Source organism: Mesoplodon densirostris, chromosome 4 (assembly GCF_025265405.1).
Source record: "Mesoplodon densirostris isolate mMesDen1 chromosome 4, mMesDen1 primary haplotype, whole genome shotgun sequence".
NCBI classification, from domain to species: Eukaryota; Metazoa; Chordata; class Mammalia; order Artiodactyla; family Ziphiidae; genus Mesoplodon; species Mesoplodon densirostris.
Window position 1 is genome coordinate 63,992,206 of NC_082664.1, and position 22,386 is coordinate 64,014,591.

Genomic DNA, 22,386 nt, shown 5'->3' on the forward strand with positions numbered 1-22,386 from the left:
TGTCTATATGTAACACAACTAAAGTTTGTCACACTGTGAAACATGGAAACCTTAAGGATATAAAAGTTGTCTAGGAGTATTCAAGACACTAAAGGCATCCATTAGAAATGTTCTACCTTTGTTTATAAGGTACTATTTGTGGCCTTACTGGAGGCTGATAGAAGCCAAAGCCCACCTTAAGTCAATAGGAAAGGATGCACAGCCAGTCGGAGTTTGAGTCGCTTCTGGCTGAAAGGGAGGATTTTTCACTGAGTGAGGGACCAGCCCAATAAAACTTTCCCTGGTGCTTCTAGTTCATTCTTGCTCCTGCCTCAGCTTCGCTTCAGAAAGAGAAAAGGAGGACAGCTAGTCTCCATGAACCGCCAGAGCCACTCTCCCCACTGTCGCCTCTGGGGAGCAAGAATGGAGAAGCTGCAGCCTGGCGCTCACCTTCCTAGCTTCTATCAGCATGATGGTGGAGGCTCCTGGCTCAGGGCCTTACCTCAGGATGCCAGCCCACAAAAAGCCGGCTGTCATTCCCACAGGGAGAGTCAGCTGCCTCTGTGTAAATAGATAAGAAAGCAACTGCTGCAGACTCAACCACCTGGGCAAATAGTCTTGGATTATAAGCAACCTTGTGAATAAGTACAGAAGTATGCACTAGACCACACATATTATTTAACCAGGCTACACTCACCTTCTTAGACATCCTGGAAATCTTCCCCAGAACTGTCTCCTACTCCTCCCCTTTCTCCCTTTCCCAATCCTCCCTTTGAACACTGATGTCCCCTTCCCCTGCCACACTCACACACATGCACATTTACCTTTAAATCTCAGCCCAGTGAACGAGCATTTCTGCCAACCTGAGATATAGAACAGCAGTCTGTAAATTGAAGCTGGTGAACAGTTCATACTTTTGTATATTTTGAAAACACTTCCACAGTTCCCAATCCATCTATCCCAGCCTTTCTAGGCATTTAAGCATGGATTTTTGCTTCACATTTGAGATTCAGACCTGCCTTCTATTTGTTATTGGCCCGTGTGTCAACACGAACCCAATGATAAAGAATATTGGTGATTTTGTGCCACTCTCTCTTCAAGAATGTGGTGTTTTTCCTTCACCACACAGTAAAAACCTGCTAGTAGACCTAGTATTAGAGAAAATCATAGGACTGGCCCTAATCCAGCTTTCTCAGGACGGCATGGGCCTGAAAAGGGAGAGCGATCAGGGAGAGTTTAGCTAAAACGGTAATTGACTGGAACCTTAATCCAAAACTCTTAAATAATCTGACCCCAAGTTTTGTTAGAGGCTTGCAAATGTTTGGTTGGCTTTTTAAGTGTTTTTTGCATGAGGTGTCCTGCGTTGCTGTGGTGTTAAATCCAATGAAAAGGGTTCTTATGAACATACTGTCCAGGCTGAACAAAATTGTGAATAACTGGAAATCTCATTCAAGGACCTGGCCTTCACTCTCATCCCAAACATACAGGTTCTAGCAACCTCAAAGGAAAGAAAGGTGTAGAGAGAAAGGTAAGACTTTTGAGTTAAGGATAAGATTTTTTTTCGAGAGAGAAAGAGGGAGAGTGAGAGACAGTAAAAAAGAAAAGAAGGGTGAACCTGGCATTTTCATCCTTCATTCTAGAGAAGCATCCCATCTTATTTTTTTGTGGTACGCGGGCCTCTCACTGTTGTGGCCTCTCCCGTTGCAGAGCACAGGCTCCGGACGCGCAGGCTCAGTGGCCATGGCTCACGGGCCCAGCCTCTCCGTGGCATGTGGGATCTTCCCGGACCCGGGCACGAACCCGTGTCCCCTGCATCGGCGGGTGGACTCTCAACCACTGCGCCACCAGGGAAGCCCCCATCTTATTTTTATAACAGCCTTAGCAGCTCTATGTGGCTAATGAGCAGCACCTCCCATGAAAGAAGAATCTTGAAGTCTGTGGTTTAAACTCCAAATATCACTAGGCTGCAAACTAACCCGATTCTGTGTGTTCTTGTCATATATGGTGAACAGTTAATAAGAGTAAACAGAGCAATTACATACATATTAACAACCCTCTGTAGTGCATCCCTTTTTGTTTGCCAGAGCCAAAAGGGCTACAGCAGCTGAGAGGGGGCTATTAGAGTATCTTCAGGGGTTAAAAATGAAAATTACAGGCAGATAATTATCTTTAGTATAAGGTTACACAAACATGTGCAGCCTGTAGATTTTTTTTAAAAAGCATATGGTAGTGTGTACAAAATAAGATCAAAATCAAGTTCTGTTTCTTTCTGTCAGAAGTCAGTCTTCTGTTCGTGCAGCCAAGTGTTCTCTAAGTTGTACTCTGGATATTTGTCCACATTTTTTTAAATTGGGCTTTACACCATGTTGTGTTAGTTTCTGCTGTTTGTCCACACTTTGATTTTGTAATATTGTTCACATAGACATGAAAGGATAGAGAATATCTTAAAGGGCACAGAATATGTGCTATTTACTGCATCAGACAGAACACAAAATCATCCACATGCAAATGCTCCTCCCGATGTCTAAGTATTCAGCAGCCTCAGTGCTTGTTTTCCATATCATAGTCCTGTTGATATATTACATAGCAAGCTCTTTTGCAGCCAGTTATATAACTCTTCTCTTCCAAGATAAATGATGGTCTTATGACACTCAACCCCGACTACCAAATTTTCAAGTGCAATCCGTATATATCTGAGGCAGATGAAAGGAATGAAGGCAACAAAAGGAGGTTGAAAGTTATCTAAGTTTTGAAATACAGATTTTAAAAGTACTCAGAAGCTATTTTTCACATTGTAATCCAGTTTGAAAGCTGTAAGAGAAAACCAGGCTCATCCATCAAGCACCATCTTAGAGATTTCCTTCTTGAATGCAACTACAGCAATGCTAATTATAAACTGAAAAAGATAAATCCTTTCCCTACATATGACAAATCTGAAGGTTTCTGTTCGCGGGAAAGCCACATGCCCTTACATGACTAAATGTGTCTGTATTTACTTACTTTTAAAAATTAAAAGTGCCTGAAAAAGAATCTGATGAGAAATGATGAAAGTTACAGAAACTCATGGGGAAAAAATGTATTTAGAGACTCAAGATGGTCTTGATTTCGCTCTGAGAATTTTCCAGAGTAGTTTTCTGTGTGTTGGAGCTTGAGAACTGATGATTCTGAATGGCTTCTGCCTGAAAGGCTGCATCGGACTCCAGGGATTCAGAAACCCAGTGGGACAGACAGCACAAGTTCACAGGACTTGGGATAAAAACCAGCTCTTTTCTTTTCTAGGTGGTGCAGTGATGCTGCTGGTTTATGAATACACCTATTCATGGCTTCAGGAGAACTGGTGATTGCCTACAGAGTATTTTTCCCCCTTGTGATAATGGATATTCATTATACAGCACCATGAGAAGAAGAGAATATCGATCAGCTGAGCTGATACAATGATAAATTATAATTATACAATTATACACAATTATAGAGGGCAAAACAGTTTGTTCAAGAACAAAACCTATTTTGATACTTCAAAAATGATCTCTAGATAATTAGAAACTGTCGTTTTGGTCATATCCATAAAACTGTGAGAAGAAAATTACTACTATGAAGCAATGAGGTATATAAACTAAATATAGAAAAATAGCATGAAATCAGATATATTTCATAAAAGCAATATAAATTTTATGACCTATGTTCCTCTTACACGGCTTCACAAGGAAAATTCATTGTGTTGATGATTATTTTTTCCCAAAAGGTCAAGAAGTGCTTAAAGGTGAAAAAAAATTAAGCCAAAATTTAAAGTTTTTATAAGGAATTAAATTTTTCCATAAATAGTATTTAATCATATACAAGGAAAATATTTCTAAAGTGTATTAAAATGACCTTTTAAAATTTTATGTTAAAATGTGAATTTGTTTCTTTTAGTAATAATACTCAGCTATATTTTCCTAAATCTACTTTATATTTTGCACTATTGGTTAATATTTTAAAATCATATTTGAAGTCTTTTATGACAAATATAAAACATGAAATTATATTAAACTACTCTCCCTTTGAAAACAAATTTTAATGCTGAAATATTTTCATGCTAAATCACAAATTCGAACCACTCCTTGGGCCCGTTTGTGCTATCTGTATTTGCATCAAATACCTTTGTTCAGAACTCTTACCTATGCCATTCGTAAAAATGATGTTTAGAATAAAACTACATTTCTAGGTTATTAGTTTTAAGTGACGATTTCAGGTGTGAAGTCGACTAACTGCAGTGTTAAAATATGTATTATGAAGGGGAAAATGTTTCAAAGGAGAAGTACATTCTTAGCATTTCCAAAGATTCCTGTGCTAACATGCGCTCCAAAAATTATCTCCTTGGCGTTGATATAACCAAACTTAATTTTATATATGCATCCTGAAATGATGCTACTTCAGTAGCTAGAGTCAACAAAAATATCTCCATGTTCTAGATGGCACCTGTTCTTAACTACTACAAGATATTTCTACCGTGAAGCTGTGTCACTAAAACATTTTGAAAATAAAAAATGAAAGATAACATAGTAATTATTACTTTTTATTAATTTAGAGCATTTAAAGTATAAAAATAAAGGCTTTTTGACATACTGTATATACATACACAGCCTTCGGTTGTACATCCTTTCCAACGTGTTTTTTAATTTATATTTCAGCCCAGTATTTAATGAGGGTCGTTAAAAGTAGGACAAAACAAGAGAAATAAGAATGTGTCTGTTGTCCAACTGCATTCTATCCTTCAGGTAATACTCTTGCCTTCTGTGAAAGAGAGCACTGCCTGCATAGAGGCCATGAAATTGAACCTTTAACCTCTCCATGTGGATGGGATGGAAAAGGATCTCTGAAGAGTGCATTTGCCAGGTTAAAAACAACACTTTTACCCCCTAAGAATCAGAGGAAATATGTCAACAGTAACCAATAATAATAATGTTTTAAAAATCAAACAACCCCATATCCCATCCCACTTTTCTTCTCTCATTTTTAAAAGTAGCTTTAAATCATAATGTGCTTTAAATAGCCAATTGTATTGGGGCTTTCTCTTTTTCAATTTACTCCATGTGAATTCACTGTTGCTAAAACCTAGGGAAAAAAAGAAAAGGAAAACTTTGATACTATTAATATTAGATTTTTAAAGATACAAGAACCGGAAAAAATATATAAATAGCATAATAACAAGAGATTTCTTAATTTAGATAAAGAAAATAACATTTAGTTATGTTTCCATACAAACAATTGATATTTTTTAAAGACTCCTAATAGCCGCCTAAAAACATCTGATAAGGAATAATTCTGTACCTTATGTCAGTTTTTCTGCATGGCAGGAGAGTCCCTGTACAGTGTGGTTTTAAAGTCTCCACCAAAATATTGGACTGGTATTTTGTTCCATTTGGTTTATAGTCTATTTTCTCACCAGACTGGGAACTCCAGATGTCAATAGGAGCTTTACAAGATCAAAGGAAGACTACGGCCCTGAGAGTTCATCTGCTCATTCTGCTTATTCTTCTCCTGAAGTTATAATCCTCTGTTTGCAGCACTGAATTTCGGTTGCCTTAGAAATAAATGCAGTTCAAAGCTCTCTATGAGATATCTGGCTGCTTGAAAAAAGCAGTTCCTCGAACATAGCTTGTGTGTCAGAAATCTGCTTACTGTTTATATCCTGGTGATTTGAAAACCTAGCTAATCTAGCCATCTGAGTTTTAGATGAGGCCATGAAACCCATGTGACAGAACTGGATTGCCATGTGGGCTGTGCACAGCACAGAATGGAAGAAATCAAAATCACCTAACGAACGCATCTTTAACATCCATATCTAGTGATGTGCCCTGTTAGTTATTGCACAGAATTAATACCAAAAAACGCGCAATATATTAATTTTCCAATAGATGAATTGTACCAATGTTTTAAAAACGTATTTTCAAGCCTATATTGCCAAGCAGGAAGAACTTTCTAAACAGAAGCAATTAAAACTGTAGAATTTTGCCCAAGAAAATCAACTGTTTTAAAATACAACACATAACCACATACTCTCACACACACACACACACACACACACACATACATACACCCCTCTCAGCTCTATGATTAACACTAAAGTGAAAAACAAATTGGTTTAGAAAGATCCATCAGTTAAACTGTGTCCTGTAACTCCAGAAATGAATAAAGGGAATTTTTAAAAATTAAATAGCATTTGTATTTCTAATACCACCACCAGTTTACCTACACGTGAAACATGCTTCTGTACAACAATGTAAACTTCACAGCAAGCCATTTTTACATTCATTAGAGCAGAATTTTCCATTGTCTTTAAATTACAACGTAATTTGGGGCTGAGATTGCTGAACACACAGGTAAGCCAACAATAACAGTACAATTTAGTTTCACAGTGGTTTTCTTAACATAAAGTTCATTTTAAGTGTCTTTGCAAAGCATTTCACATTAAACTTAAGTTTCTAAGTGACTTCCTGTAGAGCCTTGTTCAGATATTTTCCACCCTCTTGTCTTTATATGCTTGGCATGTGTGTTGTTTGATTGGGATACAAAATGGGAGACTGGCTTGTTTTATCTGTGTTTTGAGTCCTCTGTTGTAGAAAGAAAATGTCCTTCATGAGATGTCGAAGCCTTCACTGCACACACAAAATCTGGGGCAAGTCCAGGTCCAGGAGCCTGAGCAGCCCACCACCAAACAGAGACAAAGACATTGCCGGAAAGTCACCTTTGCAAAAAGAAAGGAAAAAAATAGAGAGGGGTGGGGGCAGAGGAGGGGCCTATCCCATGGAATGAAAACACAAATGCACCAGAGTCCATATTTACAAACTAATAGAAAGTATAAACATTATTGTATTTGGAACCAAGTCAAAACACCAGGAGGAGCTAAATTCAGATATTGCTTAAGTTATACATATATTTTCCAACAAAATATGCCATCTGTTAAAAATAAACTACGGATCACTCAAGTCAATTATTGATTGGTTTCCTAATGAGGAATTAAGGATTATTTTGTTACCTTATTTGATTAGAGGGCGTAGCATAACTTTTTCTATACCTATTTTCTTTTATTGATTTTGCAAAATCTCAACAATTGCACGTTTCAGAAGTTCAGGTTGATTTAGAATAAATATACACATGTGGTTTCACCAAAGACTAGTTTTAAAAGTTCCTTAAGCCCTTTGAGGGGTGCAGGTTTCTTCACTACGTTAAAACAGTGTGTGGCCAACACAAACGTCTCGTTCAGTCCTTAACATTGCTTTTGTTTTTAACTCCTACAGTCATGTCAGGTGTTCTGTGAGAGAGAAGTTACGGTAAGAGATATTTAAGGGTCATCAGCACAGAGGATGTGAGTCCGTAAAGCCAGCTTTCGAGGCAGGAGGGTTGGAGGGCAGAGGGGTGGGATCTGAGACCAGGGAAGAAGGGGAGCGTGTGCCGAGATGGGGCGGGGGGACTCGGGTGAAGCTGCGGCAGACGTAATCTCCCATCAGAGTGCAGAAGCCGTGACAGAGTGGCTACCTTCTCGGGCTGCCTGCATTCCCTTGAACGCCAGCGACGCGGGAATGTCACAGTTGTGGGGAGAAAGTGGGGTGCCACTGGCATGTTGCCACCCGTGTCCAGCAACATAACCAGAAGGAGCAGCGCTGTAGGTCATGTAAGGCGACACTTGGGCTGGGGTAGGATAAGGAGCCATGCTGGATGCTGACACAAAACTGCTTACAGCTGGGAGACCATTTGGTGCCTAAGAGGAGTAGGAAAAGAGAAGAGGTGAAAATAATCACGTTAGAGCGGTTGACATTTCACGAGTTCTTAGAAAGAAGCAGAATGTCAGTTCTGAGTAGTAACTAACAATATTCTGACCCTACTTTCTGATTTTTTGTTGTTGTTGTTTAGACTTGACTCTTTTTATATTCTAAACGCATTTACAGTCTTGCTACTTAAACATATTCTTTCCACAAAGATTTTGAGGAGGCTACAACCAGAAAATTCACAGTATTTGCTTTTGCTACTTGGAATTATAGGAAGGAAATGCAGGGTGAGAAAAGAATTAATTGTGATTAAGTACTCTTAGAATCCATTCAGCTCTCTATCTGCCTTTGTCAACCCTCCCCATACTTCAGTTTTGTTTGACTCTTTTGTTGAGGCATTTGTGAAGGGCCTGGTTGGTATAGCTTTCATTTCCAGTAAAGAAGGGCAGAGTGTGGGCTGTCACTTTAGAAACTCAAAATGAGCATGACCTTTGTTAAGTAAAACGTGGGCCATATTTTAAAACACCATGTTGAAAATGCTTGTTGGACAAAGGACATGCAAAATCAGGCAGTTTGTCTAGAAGGGTTTTTTAATGACAATTGGGGGTATATTTTCCAGAGCTATTTTATCAAAAAAGAAACTGTCAGAATATAAAAGAATCGCATATGCATGGTTTTGAAATTGGAAAATTTGCTTGCTAAGTTTTAGGGCCCTGTGATCTGAATTTTTAGAAGCCACATGGATAAATCTCTTGAAATGAATTTAAATGTAAAATGTTAGTTTGCACACAAAATGCAGCAACGCTGGCAGGCAAGTCTGCCTAGAAGCCAGTGTTCTCTTGGCAACCAATAAATTATTGTTGGTATCGTTACTATTAACAACACCAAAAACACCCTGATTTCTAATCCTCATTCTGGCATGAATACTCGGCATCCTTCTTCAACGAACTTCATTTTTCCCCCTGAATTTCTACATTGTTGGGGCTTCCCTGGTGGCGCAGTGGTTAAGAATCCGCCTGCCAATGCAGGGGACACAGGTTTGAGCCCTGGTCCGGGAAGATCCCACACCCGGCAGAGCAACTAAGCCCATGCACCACAACTACTGAGCCTGCGCTATAGAGCCTACGGGCCACAATTACTGAGCCTGCGTGCCACAACTACTGAAGCCCGCGCGCCTAGAGCCCGTGCTCTGCAACAAGAGAAGCCACCACAAGGAGAAGCCTGCGCACCACAACTAGAGAAAGCCCGCACAGCAGCGAAGGCCCGATGCAGCCAAAAATTAATTAAAATTTTTAAAACATTTCTACATTGTTTAGAAATAAAGAAAATCCTGTTTCCTGGCAGTGATGTGAATAAATAAACATATCACCATATTTCCTAATGAAACTATAATGTAAATAATAGAAATATTATTAATAAAACCAATTTAAGCCTTAGAGGTAAGAAAAGCAGACATATGTTGGATACTTTTTCCAATTCAATTGCAACACAGAAATTGTTTTCTAATTTAATTCATTTGGTTACTATTTTCACTTCCACATCTATGAGAATGCAACAGTAGGGTCTCAAAAATGATTTTCTCAATTTAGAGTAATGCATGGAGTAGAATATATACATGAATGTGATTTAACACTACTTGTAGATTTCTGACAAAATAAGAATAAAAGAGGAGTTAACTTTGCGTAGTTCTATAAGAAGACACACCTCATGTTCTTTTTGTCAGAGTGCTTGTTATTTGAAAAATGGGGAAGAGGAAAGGAAACTGAGGTTTCCTGAATCTGTCCTATGTCCCAAGCACTAAGAAATATCCAACATATTTTATCGAATAATTGGAACTGACAAATTGTATCTCATTTTAACCTATTGAGTTTATAATAATTACAAGATAATTTATAATGAGTACAATGCGATGTTCAATTGAAATTAAAATGTATTACAAAGGATGATGCTTTGTTTTTTAACAAAGAAGCCATTGCACATCCCTGTTGAATATAAATGAAATATTATCCCCTTTTTATACAAAAGAATATAGATTAAGGAGTTTAGTCATTTACCCTAGGCCAATCAGCAAGTCCATGGCCATGTGTTAAAAGAAATTATCATCCCTGTCTGCTGCAGGATCCTCTGTAGCAAATCATGCTACTCTCCCAGGCAATTAAAAGATAGATACAATTTAATTTCAAACTAGAGCATCTTTTCTGGTAAAAGACTCTTTCCTCTTCTAGAACCTGATTCTCATTCTTAGATCCTAATTCTGTTTCTTAACTTCTAAAAGAAACTGTTTTTCCTTCTTTCTGAAAATGGCTCATTAGAAAATGGCTCAAAAAAGATACACTTCAAGGCTCTCAACAGATGAATATGAAGATAGACAACTGTCAAATTGCAGAAGAAATTTAGCATTGCATAGAGATTTTATTTCTGATCATTATTATCTAGAATTTTCCCAATAACCTAAGAGAAATTAGTTTGGAAAGGGATTGATCCAATTCAGTTATGCAAAGGTGTTTGCATCTATATTTGGCCTCTTCCATTCTAGCATTAATTAATATTTTATACTATTTGTGCCCATGTGCACCAAGAATCATAAAATAAGAATGTTAAGGTTGAAATTACTTTTAAAACAATGAAAACCTTTGCTTAACATTTTCCAAGTACATAGGTTAGATTATTTAGTATAATACAGAAACAGCGTATTGTTTAGTAATACACTAGCAGAAAAAAATGTATTGCTGAGTTCTATTTTTCATCACAGCTAAGTTTTTCTTACTCCTTCTGTTTTCTTTATAATTTTTCTATCATTCAACATTACATTTCTCTCTGAAATACTTGCTTTGTTATAGTGCCTTTCCCTTCCTTACACCCTTGCCCTTGTAACCACTGCTCCCTGATGTGACCCCTTTATTTGGGGCTCTTCAGCCATTCTGATGTAGTGTCCACAATCCCTTACATGGGTCCACTTCTTTTTGCCCAGAGATGTTCTCCCTGAGAAGCCAGGCTGGACTGGACTCTCATTTTAGATAATGCTCCTAGGATTTGGGGGGAGGGAAAATGTTGGATTTAGGCCCCTGTTACCTTCAGGTGCCTTACTTACTCCATAACTACATTTGTCAGGTGTAAAAAACACTAAGAGTTCTTTCCAGATTTGTCCATTTTCTATTAAGGCAAACTTGTTTTTTATGCTGTTAGTCCTATTAGTATGAAATATTTCAAAGTTCTCTAAAATCTGCAATATATTTACAGTCATTTTAGTGATGTGGGCCCCTGTGTACTGCAGAAAGGAAAGTTGGGAAGGGAAGCTCAGAGAGGTTTGACATCCTCGTCTTGTAGAAAAAGGCAAGGGGAGGCTAATAAAGTGTATGCTTAAAAGAAAAAACAGGGCTTCCCTGGTGGCGCAGTGGTTTAGAGTCTGCCTACTGATGCAGGGGACATGGGTTCGTGCCCCGGTCCGGGAAGATCCCACATCCCGCGAGGCGGCTGGGCCCGTGAGCCATGGCCGCTGAGCCTGCACGTCCGGAGCCTGTGCTCCGCAATGGGAGAGGCCACAACAGTGAGAGGCCCGTGTACCACAAAAAAAAAAAAAAAAAGAAAAAAAATCTTTAAACTTAAACAGTTTAAAAATAGCTCTTAGCTTTCCCTCAGGTTAAATTATGGCCTAGATTTGGGGTGGAAACGTTTTGTCTTAATTTCCCTTTTTACTTTCAAAGTTCAGATTTAGAATTTTTTTAAAATGGCACGAGCAAGAGAACAAACATGCTTTAACTAAAACGTACCTGCCACCTTCACTATTCATTCATTCTAGTAACTCAATAAACACATCAATTTTCTCACTATTAATTTTGAAACAGGACATTAGTAACAGGTATAAATCTCTACCAGGTAAAGTAACTGTTATTTATGATGCAATCACTGAAAGAGTAAAATTTTCCACCACAAAGGAAAACAACTACAGGTAGCATTGATGTTTGTTTATTCTTTCCAATAAAAGAGTATATGACTTAAACTTCCCAAATCTGTTTAATGTTTTCAGTGAAGGGCATGTAATTAATCTGAAAAGCTAGTTAGGCTGAGTAGAGACTACCAAATGTACACCATAAATATAGTGGGAGCAAACATGCTAAATTACTCTATTTAATTGGATTGTAAATATGATTTATAAATTGACCAACATATGGAATCCCCAGGGAAGAGTAAACAAATTTTCCAAATGAAACCCCAGCAATGGGCATGTAATGGAAATCTCATTTTTGAAAATGACTTTACCTAAAGATTCCATAAATAAAACCTCAATCCATCAACCCCTTTTTCATGTGGGTCTTCCATGAAAGCCCTGAGAATCCTTTCCTCTAAAGAACTGTACAAGGGTCCTCCCTAAGGCAAACCATCTTCTACCTAATGCTGAGAACGAGATTTACTAATACAAAATAAAATAGACCAAATTGTATACCCTGGAAAAAGTAAGTTCTTTGCTCTGTTGAATGTTTCTAGAAAAAGATGGATTTTTATCCCACTGACATTAAACGAGAGTCTGGAAAAAATACATAAGATGCAATGTAGTCTAGTTAAGGTCATCACAAGAGAGAATGCAAGTATGAGTTTTCATTGCATTTGTCCTAAAATGTTAGAAATACAGATTTGCCAGTTTTCAAAAATATTCCTAAGTGAATATGTCAAGAAGCTATAGTGGCAGAGAGCTAGACTGTAAACAATTTGAGGACAGGGACTTATCTTTAATCACCTCATATCCCCACAAAATGGGAAACATTATAGGCGTTTCATAATCATTTGTATACTTAAGTTAGTGCAGCCTTTTCAAACCAAAAGATGTGTTGCTCTTGCTTTTAAAAAACAACAAGAAAAAAAAAAAAAACTGGGCACCCTTTATCACAGAACAAGCATTACACTTTAAGTAAGCAAAATGAGTAAAGCTGTTGAAAAGGTAAATAAAAGTAACCTAGCTGTTTCATTATTTGATTTATGGTCATTCCATTTATTCCCCACCCCCATCCCCAGAGAAAATGGAAATGCATTAGTATCCAAACACTTGTGACCGTGAAAAACTGGTATGACAACTATCTGGCAATTAGATGTTATAGACTATTCTTTAGATGCTGGTAGTTGTCTACTCAACATTTTTCTCCTGAAGAAAATGCAAATAGCAGTGCCAAGACTTCTATCCACAGTCTTTCATCCACTCATCAGTTCTACCTGGTTCTTCCCTTATGACAAAATCAGTTTACCTTGGCCTTATAATAAAGTAGGTTCACCCACAAACAGAGATGTGCTTCACCTAGAATTTCAACCTCGATATCATAAGCAAGAAAAAGCTTCATATCTGAAAATAAACAAGATTCTCTCTCTTTTTTGGTAAAATCATTTTTCTGACTGCTGTTCTACCCTTCTTAATTCGTTATTCAATAACCTAGTAAAATCTGACAAAATGAAATGACGGTTGTAAATATGGTTTCAACATTCATCCAAAAGGATCTTAATTATGGATAATTGCAGATCTAAATGTCTCTAGGTAATGGAAAGCTGCTATTTAAAATGTTTTTCTAAACTTTATTTTTCCAAAATGTTATTAAAATTGATGTAGCCTTGAAAAAAATTTAAATCGTTTTTTTTTGTATTTTATATGACACATTTTAGCGATACATAATCATTAATTTTGTTTTAAAACATAGTTAAAAGTTAATCAGGTCAAAGAATATTTTTCATAATAAATAACATGAATTTCAAAGACTACTGGCATTTGCCTAAAATTGCATTCTCTACAAAATTATAAATTATTTAACACAAAGTTAACTTTGTTTGATATGAAGAAAAATCCATGGCAACTTCATTTATATTTTCACAAGAACAGTGTGTCTGCAAGGACAGCCAGTCTGTTAAATAATGCACTAGAAAATTATATTCAGGATGCTGAAATACTATCTTTATTTCAAATACAATGTACAAATGAATGTTTCATAAGAATTTCAGATTAATTTATGTCTCCAAATTAAACTCTTTTTGCATCTCATTTAATTCTGAACTTTTTCATAAATTCAAGTATTTATAGACTATTCTCCATTCCTGAAATCTCAATTTGTAGCTAATTTTATATTAAACTTGCTGTCTGAGTTGATGTATACTACCCCAAAATGAAGATACCCAAAGATTATAAATCTACCATTCAAATTACTTTAATTAGAGTACCAGATATTCACTTTTTTCTGAGAAAGCATGCCCAATTATACAAAGAAAATTTCAAGAACTATACAACTGTTTATAAACTGTTAGAATGAGGCATTAATTCACTAAGTACCATGTATAAGGGTAGATCTATTCCAACCTCATGTTTCTCTGTATGTTTTTGTTTTTGTTTTTTTGCCATGCAGTTGCATTCAAGAGAGGTTTTACACTTTCCACAGAAAAGGACCAGCGATTAGGAACCAGAGAACATTATTGTCATTCAGAGTTAGATGAGATTAAAGAGTTCTAGCTCAATATTAAGTGTGGGTGAAAAAAGCCAAAATAAATATCCTTTTTCTTCTATCCTCAAAGATAGACAATAAGGACTTCAGAATGGCACTATAAAATATCAATTGCAGTGTAATATTAAAGTGTACAGTTTGTATATTCTAATGTTTTAAAAACAAGATAGATGTGTGCATAAGGTTCTAATTACTAGCAATCGGGCATCTTTCTTTGCAGTTTAAGCTGAAAATAGAAACTCTAGATTACAGTAATCAATAGAACCTATGATCAGTTGTCAAGTCAGCCCCTCTGGTAATTTTACAGGTATATTCTGACAAAGGATTATGCTCTAAATCCTATAATCCTGAACCCTTGATTTCCTCCTTTATATACTAAAATGAAACTGAGATTATATAATACTACACTATTTAATAACAACCATAAATGCACTAAAAGTATTATGTGCAAAAATTTTGAGAATTTTTTTTTGCCAAAGACTTTCAATTTTTGTTTATAATACAAATAGAGAAAAGTTTTACCTAAGTTTACACTAGGGTTGTGGAAATGTACATATGCTGATAACATTTTGAAAAATAACTTTAAAAAAATAAAACTACCCTTTGAATATTTGTAGGAGAAATGCATATATGTATGGAATACACACACACAACACACCTTACATTTGCATGTTTGTTTATGAGCAAGTTTTAATGTATAATTTTACCCCCAAGGAAATCAACATCTAAATTTCAAAACTGCTCACAAAATTACACAGTCTAAGTGTATGTGTCTACTTAGCACACCTTCAGCATTAAGCACTATTTTGATAATTATAATAGAGTAGCTGCTGATTTAATTATGCACAGAAATTTTTCAAGTTTTGATATTTTACATCATTTGTATTATCTTGCTACATGGCAATGCAGAAGATTAGCATATTGTCATTAAGAACTTTCCAAATGAAAGTTTGATACAAATGTCTTTTTCTTCTGCAAAAAAATTTTAACTTGTCCTCAAGCACTTAGAACAATAATTATTTGGCCACTTATTTAAGTTACTTACCCTTATAAATCTGATAATTAAATGACTTGATATTCACTGTATAAAATGTAATAGATTTTTAATGTTCAGAATATACAGGATAGATTACTTGACACAGTGTTCTATTTTTATTTTAAATTGATTAGTTTCATTTTGAAGTGTATGTATTAACTAACCATTTCTAAACAAGATAATACACTAGGTCTGTAATTCAAGGGAGTAAAAATAAAAGTAATCATAAAGATTTTTGGATTATGACACTGCTTTATATATAAACTGGGTTCATCAACTACATGTGGGAATTAGACACCTTTATTTTCAACTCTGTACTTCACAATGTTATTCCAGGAAATGAAGACCTAATAAACATTACTGAGCACCAATTAAATGCTTACTACTCTGTACGCTAGGTGCTTTATAGATGCTCTTTTGTTTGTAACAAAATACCTTGACACTTTTTGACTATGAGCTGGCTGACCAAAGTATATTCTGACAAAAGAAAAAATTTCTTGTTTTTTGAGTCAATCCCTAACGCCATTTCTATCATAGTAATATGTAATGAATGCCTACTATGTGCCCTATGGTTGCATTATCTCATTGAAATTTCACATCTCTTGAGGTTGGCCCTATTATTTCCCTGTTTTATAGATGAAAAAACTGGAGGCTCTAAAAGGTTAATAACTTGAGTAAGTGGCAATGGTGCCATTGTACATAATGCCTCTTCTTTACGAATTACCTGCTCTTCTGTGGAAGGTAATTCTTTCTTACAATTGTTCTTTCTTACAATTTCTCTTTGGCATTCTTTACAGTAGAAGGAGATTCAGGAAAGGGACCCTCCTTCCTTGCTGCTATTTTCTGTGATATTTGTCATGGGAGAGCTACTAATAAATATGGGATTCTGTTTTAACAAAATAAGGGAGGGAAGAGGAACTGAAAATGGGGTTTGTTAGGGAAAATAAAGACTAGGATTTTTTTTCCCAATTGAATAAACGTTGCAAGTTCCATTGCGCTTAAAAAGTTTATTTTAACAGATAAGAAAACATTAAAAATTTTAAGATTTCAAAATAATAAAATGAAAACTGGGTATTTTCAGGCTTTGGAATTGGAGTTTGGTATGAATAAATTTGCAAACCTACACAGGTCTGCTCAAAGAAACCTTAAGCTGTTTTAAGGTCCAGGTTTGTTTTTGTTGTTGTTGTTTGCTTTTTTGAGAGCTTTGAACTCCTGACTCTACCGTGGTGATGAATATAGACTCAAAACTCTTGGGCTTTTGTTGTTGTGGTTGCTTAGTTTTTCTCAAAGGAAAAAAAAAACACGGGTGTTTTAATTTTTCTTTTGGAGAGTCGGGGGAGGGAGAGAGGGAAAGAAAAATTAAGCGGTCCACAGCCGGTCCGTATAATTTGAGGTTTTCTCACTAACCTCCCTGGGGAGATTACGACGTGACCTTTAATCGGGAAATGGTATCTTTACGCAGTTTATCTGCTTGCCCTCTCCTCGCCGTCGCAGGACCAGCCACGCGCGCCCGTTCTCTGGGAGCCGCGGACCGCCCGCGCGGGAGGAGCCGCAGCGGCGCGCCCAGGGGCGTGCAGACCGCTCGTCCCGCGCGCAGCTGGGAACCCACGGACGCTCTCCCGGCCCCTCGGAGGCGCCTTCCCGGGTAAGTGTACCCCGACGCGAGCCGCGGAAAGGGCTTCTGGCGCGACCTCCCCGCGCCTCCAGCGGCCGAGCAGGCCCAGAGGCGTTTCCAGGGCCGCGGGGGTCGAGGCCTCACTACGCCCTCGCGGGTCCGGGCCTCCGTCCCGCCCCCATCACCCCGGCCTGGGGCTCGTGGCCGCCACGGGGAGTGGACCTGGGCCTCTCCTCGGTCGAGGCTCCGAGAGGGGCCCGGGGCCTCCGTCGCCCGAACCCCAGCGGCCCACCCGGCGGGGCCCTCGCCTTCTCACCTGAGCGTACTTGGCTTCCTGCTCCAAGGCCCCCTTCTCCAGCCCGTTCACCGCGTGCGGGGCGGCGGCGGGGAAGTTGCTGCGGCCCAGGCTGCTCCACTCCTCCACCTTGGGGCTGTGGTAGGGGGAGCTGTCGCTCACTCCTGGGGAGGAGGAGAGGGCGTCAGGCTGGAGGGCCAACCGCGCGCCCCCTCCTGAGACCGGCTGCGAACCCGCGACCCGCGAGCGCGAGGGCTGCGACCTCTGCCGGCCCCCTGCCCTCCGCCTCCCAGGGGTGCGGGAACGGCCCCTCCGGCCGGGAGCCCAGGGCCCGGCCAAGGGTGACTCGCCTCGAAGTAGGCCTCTCCCCGCTCTCTCCCCCCACGCCCGCGGGAAGATACGTTTTTCTTTTTCATCCGCCTTTTGATTACCTCCTCCCCTCCTCGCTCCCCCGGGGAAACGAGTGGAAGGAATCTGAGAATTTTCCCCCAGTTTTCCCAAATCGGGGAAAGAACCCGTGAAACTGGATGCGCCGTTCTCCCCATTCCTAAGCCATGGTCCCAATCCTGACCCAGGGTCGACTGGGGTTCGACAAAATTCTGAGACTGGTGCCAACTGAAAAGGGAGAGAGGGTCTCCCAGGCCTAACCGCGCCTATGCTGGCTCTCAGGGACATCCAGAAAAGTGCTCACTGTGCTGTGGAGATCTAGTACTTATGTCAACAGATGGAACAAAAAACCTGCAAAGTCCTTTGCAAACAAATAACTAAAGGATGCCCACAATATACATGCAAAACATAGGTGCACAGGTTTCTGCCTTCCGTATGTGCCTACCTTGTGTGAGACTACCCTTGATGCTCTATCTCTACACATTAAATACATGAGGTTATGTGCATATGACTTAAAAAATAAATACTACAGTTACCACTGTAAATGCCACCAGTGTCAGAGGTAAGGTTATAGGTTTTCTTTTTCAATGAAACAAAAGGTTAGGATAATTAAAGTATAAGTATTTTGGAAAAGAAGTAAAGCCATCAGCTATCCTTTATGTTTTTAATAGAGATGCAAAGAAAATTATACGGGCGTAAACTGATTACCACGATACCTAGAGGTGTACATATTGAATCACTGGCATCTTTAAGTGAGCAAGTAGAATTTTAAAGAGAAGATATTTGAAAACTATGAGCAGTTGGTCTTTGGGACCCATGGGTGGAGGACTGAATGAAGTTTGACAACGCTACTACGACTTGATTTTAAATACTTCCATCTGATACAGTGCTTCAAAGGGGCAATCATTTTGTAGAAACGATCATTGGTAGAACTAACCATTTTATATTCACGGATTTGTCAGAAAACAGGTTGTTAAAAGCTGGCATCCAGAATCAACAACATGTAGAATGAAGAGTTGCTCCTCTCCATAATCTAATACTTTTTCAACTGACATTTGGTCTGATTGTAGGCTCCCTAGGGAAGAAAAGTTTTCTTTTCAACTCTGTCAGTCTTTTTTTCACTATGCCTCCCCCTCTCCAAAGAATTAGATTGTGTTCCAATTTGCACCAGGCAACTGTATTTTGGCCCAGAACTGCCAGTCTCTTCTTGCCTTCCCAGACAAAAGGCAATCGGTGGGCACAAGCCTGAAGTTATCTTAAGAAATTGAGATCCCCCTGCGCGCCCCCATTTCTGCTGATCTCACACTTTCCCATGAACCGGGGCTTCCTTTAAGTGTCAGTGAGGTCAGTTTATCCTATAAATCAAGGGCAAACTCTCTCCAACTAAAGCTCCAACCAGCTCCGAACAAGACAAAACCAGGCTCTTAGAAGGATCTTGTAAAGTCACAGTCAGAAAACAAGAAGATGAGAAATCAGGGCTATGCTTTAATTATTTAAAAAGATAATTGTGCCAATGTGGTGGCAACCGAGAAAGGCAGGAAACAATTAAAAGAACTATTTCCCCTTTTCCTATTTAATTTTTCCTCTGCTCTTTTTAAACTTCTGGCTGAGAAATTAAGAAGGTAGGCTCTTTATCTCTGCATTATTTAAATTCTGCGTCTAGGGCGTTTTTTACTTTTTTTCTCCCTACCGAGGAAGAAGTTAACGCTGTTTTTGTTTTGTTTTGTCCCGTTTTAACAACGCAGTAAAAGAAAACAACCTCGGGTCTCCTGCGGAAGCCCGACTAAGCACAAGGGCTCGAGGAATCGTTCTTAGCAAGCAGAAAAGACACTCACCACACGCAAGGTCAAGGGTGAGAAAGGAAAGGCACCACTGAAAACGTGCAGGGACTAGATGTCCACTCACATTCCCGGGGACTGGGGGACCCTAAAGGGAAGCGGCAGGCGCGGGAAAAACGGGAAAGAACAGAAAAGAGGACAGCATGGAATCGCCGTGAATTTTCTCTTCGTCACAGCGGTGGTTGGTGCCACTTCCTAAGACATATATGTAGTGAAATCTGTTAAGGTAAAAAGTGTCGGGGGTGGGGGGAGGAGGGGGGGAGGAGGAGGGGGGCGGAGGGGGAGGACAAAGAGAGAAATAAAGCAGAAAATTAGTCCCAGAATGAGCAATGCTGTAACACGCAAGTTACTAGTAGTAACTTCAGGACCTCCGTTTCCGAGGAAAATGAAGTGAAGCATAAGAATGAAACCAATTAGGTGACATTTGAACTTCCTGCCTGAGCAAATTTGGTCTGATTGCCAGAATGCAAGAAGAACACTGCAGTTTCCCCAGTGTGCCCGACTCCTCGCGGCCGCATCTGATCCCCAAACAAGCTGCCCGCAGCAGTGTCTGCAGCCGGCAGCCCCACGCCTGCTCTGGCCTCTCCGGCTGCGCCCCAAGTCCGGCCCCGGCGGCGCTCTCCAAGTGAGCGAGCTGGTCTGAGGCTGCGGCGGCGCGCGAGGCGGGGGAGGGTGGAAAATGCGAACCATGTGTCGGGGATGGGGGGATGCTGTGGGTCTGGTCGTTTGAGATGAGGCAGTAGACTGCGTGTGGCAAGGAAACGAAGGGCATGAATTTCACGTTAATGAGATCAGGACACCCCATGGGAGGGCCCCTTACGTTCCCAAAGGAAGAAGCCTCAGGCGGTGGGATAGACGCGCCCCCCCCCCCGGAGGCCTCAGATACAGAGACCCCAGAGAGGGTGCGGAGGGAAGCTCTGCACATCCACACATCCGGTCCCCGAGCCCTTACCTTGGTCGGTGATGGAGCGAATGCCCAGGATGTCGGTGACGGAGTGGGAGGAGGGCCAGGTGCGCGGCATGGCCACTGAGCCGGGGATGGCGGGCACGCCGGGCGGCGTGGGCACCTTAGCCGCGGCCGCTGTGATGGGGCTGGGGTACGAGTAGATGTGGTTATAGGGCAGCGCCGGCTGCGGCGCCGGCTGGTGCTGCTTGTATGAGTCGTAATGGCCCTGTTGGGCCAAATTGCCGATCTTGTTGCGCAGGATGCGGCTGATAGAGCTCACCGAGGGCACGTTGTACTTGTCACACACGCCGTCCGCCAGTAGGCGGTCCCGTATCTCCCAGGCGAAGATGCCGGGGTCCCTCTGCTTGTAGGTCCGGATGTGCTTAACCACAGTGGGGGTTGTGACCCGAGGCTTGCTGCCCCCAATGGCCCCTGGCAAGATCGAGCCTGTCTCATTGTAGCGCGCCAGGATCTTGCTGACGCAGCCGTGCGAGACCCGTAGCTGGCGGCTGATGTCACACGGTCGGATGCCCAGTTGGGCCAGCTCCACTATGCGAAGCCGGATGGCGTTGGGCAGCGGCCTCCCGTTCACGAATACTCCTCCCAGCTGGTTCACCTCCCCGAAGGCTGGCTCTGCAAAACGAACACATGGCGCGCGGGGACGCGCATCCGCAGTTTGGGACAAGCGCTTGCCACTCGGCCTCCGCGCGCGTCATGGGACAAGGCGGATACACCCGCCTCGGACTAAGGACCCGGGCTTTCACCAAACCGTAAGGTCCCCGAGCCTTGAGGAACGGCCGCAAATCACCGCGGTCGAGTCAGACCCTCCTCCCTCATTCCGGTAGTGCCTGCGGCCGCTACACGCAAATGCGGTGGTGAGACGCAGGGCCTCTCCGAGTGCTCAAAAGTCTCCGAAGCAGGCGGGGAAATCGGTCTCGACGCCTGCAAGCGGCTCCTTCTCGCCCACTCGGCGATAAAGTCCTTGTGCCGCTCCCCCTTGATCCCCAGCGCCCCGCCTTGGGACCTGCGCAATTAGACAAAGTCTAGTCTTTTTTATCTGGTTGGCGTTTTTCCGCCCCCCACCCCGTGTCTGCGTGTATGTGAAACAAAATTTGGTCCGCAACTGGGACCGCGGGGCTTGCTGATGCAACCGCTCCCTACTCTTGAAATCAGAAAATGGCATCAACAGCAGCAACCCAGTAGCCCGCGTTCAGACTGAGCTGCTGTGCGTCGCTGACCCTTAGCGTGTTCCTACAAGTTGTAGGAACACGAGCAAAGTCAATAAGGAGAGTGTGAGCGCTCAGTGGTGCGCGCCCTCGCGCGCCCTCCCTCCCTCCCTCGCCCTCCCTCCCTTCCCGGTTCTGACAGCGTCCCCCGCCGCCACTCACCCATTGCTCCGAGCAGTACACCAGCCGGGCCCCAGTTCCGCACTCCCAGAAAGAAACTTTTCGCGTGGCCTCAGTGGCCCGGTGTGTCGCTCCCCCGGGCCGCTGGTGCCTCCGCTTCTCCCCGGGAGGAGGCGGCGAGAGTGCAAAAGGAAGGAGTAAAAGGAAGTCTGTGCCCCGATGAAAGAGGCTTGAGTTCTGCATTTCAATCTAAGCAGCAACGTGGGCTGGGCTGAGCGGGGCCGGGCGGCTCCGTCTATCACTCACTAGGGACACGCCCCCAAAGAGGAGGGCCCGAAGGCAAGCTGCATGATGATTGGTTTGGTCCGTTGAGCGACAGCACAGTCCGGGAAAGTCCTTCCGCTGTCTCTTTCAATCTTGCTCTGCACCTGGGTGACTAAATACAATGAAAAGAGGTGTTTGACACCTTCCCGGGGGCAGCGCAAACAGACAGCAAAGTCAGGCTGTTAAAAATGCTGAATAAGCAAATGAAAGCGATTGGTCTGAATATGAGAGACTCGAAGGGAGAAGGGGCTGAGAATACTTCTTTGGGGGAAAGACGGACATCTCAGAATTTAACTTCAAACTCTAGGTGGGAGGTGAGCGCCACCGTCTTTGATGGTGGTGATGGTGAGCGTTCTTAGAATAGCCTGTCCTGTAAGCCTCGAGGGGATATCAGGAGAG

General features: G+C 41.3%; 2 protein-coding genes across 4 annotated transcripts in view; one reads left to right on the forward strand and one right to left on the reverse strand.

Moving 5' to 3' along the window:
* The window catches only part of SLC25A21 (solute carrier family 25 member 21), a 537,589-nt gene extending 534,011 nt beyond the window's left edge, over positions 1–3,578 (forward strand). Inside the window, exon 11 of the mRNA XM_060098159.1 lies at positions 3,259–3,578. Within this exon, the coding sequence (XP_059954142.1) occupies positions 3,259–3,320 (62 nt within the window). The 3' untranslated portion in view covers positions 3,321–3,578. The remainder of the gene's footprint in view (positions 1–3,258) is intronic.
* A 971-nt stretch (positions 3,579–4,549) lies between these two features.
* PAX9 (paired box 9) lies at positions 4,550–21,921 on the reverse strand. 3 transcript variants are annotated; one of them, XM_060096300.1, is made up of 4 exons: positions 21,706–21,921; positions 20,324–20,950; positions 17,168–17,310; positions 4,550–5,073 (listed from the first exon to the last, which is right to left on the reverse strand). In XM_060096300.1, exons 1-4 carry the CDS (start codon positions 21,707–21,709, stop codon positions 5,038–5,040), a joined length of 810 nt encoding a protein of 269 aa, XP_059952283.1. In that variant the 5' UTR covers positions 21,710–21,921; the 3' UTR covers positions 4,550–5,037. The 3 variants fall into 3 exon arrangements, with proteins under 3 accessions (XP_059952283.1, XP_059952281.1, XP_059952280.1); XM_060096298.1 differs by lacking the exon at positions 4,550–5,073 and adding an exon at positions 6,161–6,706; XM_060096297.1 differs by lacking the exon at positions 4,550–5,073 and adding an exon at positions 6,619–7,720.
* Between the last annotated feature and the right edge of the window lie 465 nt (positions 21,922–22,386).

Coding starts and splice junctions, on each gene's coding strand:
- PAX9 (XM_060096297.1), bottom strand. Junction 17,311..20,323: donor TCGCTCCATCACCGACCAAG/GTAAGGGCTCGG, acceptor CCTCCTCCCCAG/GAGTGAGCGACAGCTCCCCC. Junction 7,721..17,167: donor AGGAAGCCAAGTACGCTCAG/GTGAGAAGGCGA, acceptor TACTCCTCTTAG/GCACCAAATGGTCTCCCAGC.